The 3,610-nt window shown below is 53.3% G+C and overlaps 1 protein-coding gene across 1 annotated transcript in view; it reads left to right on the forward strand.

Annotated features, from left to right (window-relative positions):
• Positions 1 to 3,610, forward strand: part of fbxw7 (F-box and WD repeat domain containing 7) — a 214,276-nt gene that overhangs the window by 206,564 nt on the left and 4,102 nt on the right. Inside the window, 1 exon segment of the mRNA XM_084454528.1 lies at positions 1,067 to 1,277. Within this exon segment, the coding sequence (XP_084310654.1) occupies positions 1,067 to 1,277 (211 nt within the window).

Genomic DNA, 3,610 nt, shown 5'->3' on the forward strand with positions numbered 1-3,610 from the left:
TGCAGCGTGAATCCCCCTATAGCAGCTCAGCACACTGGGCTGATCAGGGGTCAGTTTCACCTGCTACAGCGTGAATCCCCCTATAGCAGCACAGCACACTGGGCTGATCACACACTCACACACACACTCACACTCTCTCTCACACACACACACACACACACACGCGCATGCTTTTGTTAACATGTTAACCGCTGGTGTTTAGACACCAATAGTTTACACTATTTCCAAATTAATATTGTATGCTATCATATCAATACAAATGATCATTATCCAGTAGTGTATTTTAATTGTATTGTAGTTAAGTGTAGTCTGTTGTATTTGTTAGTGTTGTACTGTACTCGTAAAGTGACTCTAAACTTTGTGTAAACTAGTAAACATGCATATGTGATATAAACGTTTAGTGTCTCGTTAAGCATCCACAACAATCTGAGTGATAATAAGCATTCAGGTCTTAGAAACCCCCGTTCAAAATCAGCTCCTCTTGCTGCTCACACCGTTTTTCCAGACTGTTCTAATGGAGTTTCAACACATGACATCACTGTACGCATCACAACGCACTCTCACCCTGACGAGTAGAACCTCACGACATCATCAGACCCTGCTTTTAAAATCAGGAAAATAAAAATGGTGTAAAACAGTTGACCGGTCTAAAGGCCATTTCGGACGAGGAGCGATATCCGCGCATTGTAATTCATTTTCAATGAGAGAGGCGAGCGGACAATTTGGGAGCCGCGGACAATCTGAGGCGGAGCGGTAAGCGGGCGCGACCCCGTGAAATTGTGGCGCGCGTGCTCGTTTCGTGCACACGCCCGCCCGCGTCAAGAGCTTAATTGTAGTCAGCTTTCCCCGCTGCGCGCAGGACGCATGCGTCCCCCGCTGATCCGAGCGAGAACGCAGGCGGAATGTCGCTCCCCGTCTGAAACGGCCTTGACTCCACTATTCACTACTACGGAGTTCACAGACTTAACACACATTTTCAGCAATGACTCTCTCACACTTCTAACGTGTTAAGACAAATCAGGGAATCCACGTCTCAGCCGCGTTATTCATCCTCTCTGCCCCCCAGTTTGACGGCATCCACGTGGTGAGCGGCTCCCTGGACACCTCTATCCGCGTGTGGGACGTGGAGACGGGCAACTGCATCCACACGCTGACCGGACACCAGTCCCTGACCAGCGGCATGGAGCTCAAGGACAACATCCTGGTCTCCGGCAACGCAGACTCCACCGTCAAGATCTGGGACATCAAGACGGGCCAGTGCCTGCAGACGCTGCAAGGTGAGACGCCGCCGCCACGGAGGGGGGGACGCCCGCGTCAGGAGGGGGGGACGCCCTGTCAGGAGGGGGGGAGGCCCTGTCAGGAGGGGGGATGCCCTGTCAGGAGGGGGGGAGGCCGTGTCAGGAGGGGGGAGGCCCCGTCAGGAGGGGGGGAGGCCGTGTCAGGAGGGGGGGACGCCCTGTCAGGAGGGGCGGGACGCCCTGTCAGGAGGGGGGGAGGCCGTGTCAGGAGGGGGGACGCCCTGTCAGGAGGGGGGGACGCCCGTGTCAGGAGGGGCGGGACGCCCTGTCAGGAGGGGGGGACGCCCGTGTCAGGAGGGGGGGACGCCCTGTCAGGAGGGGGGGAGGCCGTGTCAGGAGGGGGGACGCCCTGTCAGGAGGGGGGGAGGCCGTGTCAGGAGGGGGGACGCCCTGTCAGGAGGGGGGACGCCCTGTCAGGAGGGGGGGAGGCCGTGTCAGGAGGGGGGGGACGCCCAGGTCAGGAGGGGGGGAGGCCGTGTCAGGAGGGGGGGACGCCGTGTCAGGAGGGGGGGGGGCCGTGTCAGGAGGGGGGGGACGCCCAGGTCAGGAGGGGGGTGACGCCCGCATCAGGGGGGCGTGGCTGAGCGCAGGTGGACTCTACTGGGAAAGGGAATGGAGCAATGGAGGGCTGGTAGGAGGGCTGGTGGAAACAAATAGACCCATGTAAGGATCGCAATTCTATTCTCAGCAATTATCCATCAACTATATATTAAATCTTGAATTCATTTTTGGATACAATAATTTGGTGCTTGGGATGTATTTCAGTGTTTCCCGTACCATTATGGGACCCCCTGTATTTAATGGGTTACTGTTTTTAATGGGTTACTGTATTTAATGGATTACTGTATTTAATGGGTTACTGTATTGAATGGGTTACTGTATTTAATGGGTTACTGTATTGAATGGGTTACTGTATTTAATGGGTTACTGTATTTAATGGGTTACTGTATTGAATGGGTTACTGTATTTAATGGGTTACTGTATTTAATGGGTTACTGTATTTAATGGGTTACTGCAGTCACATGGTGGAAATGACATTGAAAATTCTATCATAATAGAATCGGCGACAATCAATTTGAAATCGAATCGTGACCCCAGAATGGAAATGGAATGGTGAGGTCACTAGTGATTCCTACCCCTAGTGAGTAGGAGGAAGGCCCTGGCTACCCAGAAGACACCAGGCCAACACAGCCAGCCAGACACCCCCAGACAGAGCCATCATCCTCCCCCTGACAGAGCCATCATCCTCCCCCAGACAGAGCCATCATCCTCCCCCAGACAGAGCCATCATCCTCCCCCAGACAGAGCCATCATCCTCTCCCTGACAGAGCCATCATCCTCCCCCAGACAGAGCCATCATCCTCCCCCAGACAGAGCCATCATCCTCCCCCAGACAGAGCCATCATCCTCCCCCAGACAGAGCCATCATCCTCAGAGCCATCATCCTCCCTGGCTGTCTGTCTGAGGCTGTGAATGGTGATGTAGGGAGAACTATCTGTCTATGGCTGAAACCCCACAACAGTTATACAACCACAACACAGGTTCCCCGTGGAACCAAGGTTATACAGTTATACAACCACAACACAGGTTCCCCGTGGAACCAAGGTTATACAGTTATACAACCACAACACAGGTTCCCCGTGGAACCAAGGTTATACAGTTATACAACCACAACACAGGTTCCCCGTGGAACCAAGGTTATACAGTTATACAACCACAACACAGGTTCCCCGTGGAACCAAGGTTATACAGTTATACAACCACAACACAGGTTCCCCGTGGAACCAAGGTTATAGTTATACAACCACAACACGCGTTCCCAATGGAACCGAGGTTATACAACAACAACACAGGTTCCCCGTGGAACCAAGGTTATACAGTTATACAACCACAACACACATTCCCAATGGAGCCAAGGTTATAGAGTACAGTTGTACTATAGACTAGCACACATGTCCCTATGGAACAAAGGGATGGTCCTGCGTCAGGGAGGAGGGGAAGAGAGGAGGAAGACGGGGGAGATGTCTGTCTTTAACATCCCCCCCCAAGCACGCGCACACACACACACACACACACACACACACACACACACACACACACACAAGGGGCAGGGTGGGGGGAGGAGAATTTTTGTAGGTCACCTAATTGGGTCAGTGGGCAATTCATTAGTGCGTTTGGATAAGACAATAGACCCTGGCTGTGGGCTGAGGTTTTCCAGGGAGACTGAGTGAAGAGGAGAGGAGGGGTGGATGAGGAGGAGAGGAGGGGTGGATGAGGAGGAGAGGAGGGGTGGATGAGGAGAGGAGGGGTGG

This window comes from Borostomias antarcticus, assembly GCF_949987555.1.
Source record: "Borostomias antarcticus genome assembly, chromosome: 20".
NCBI lineage: Eukaryota > Metazoa > Chordata > Actinopteri > Stomiiformes > Stomiidae > Borostomias > Borostomias antarcticus.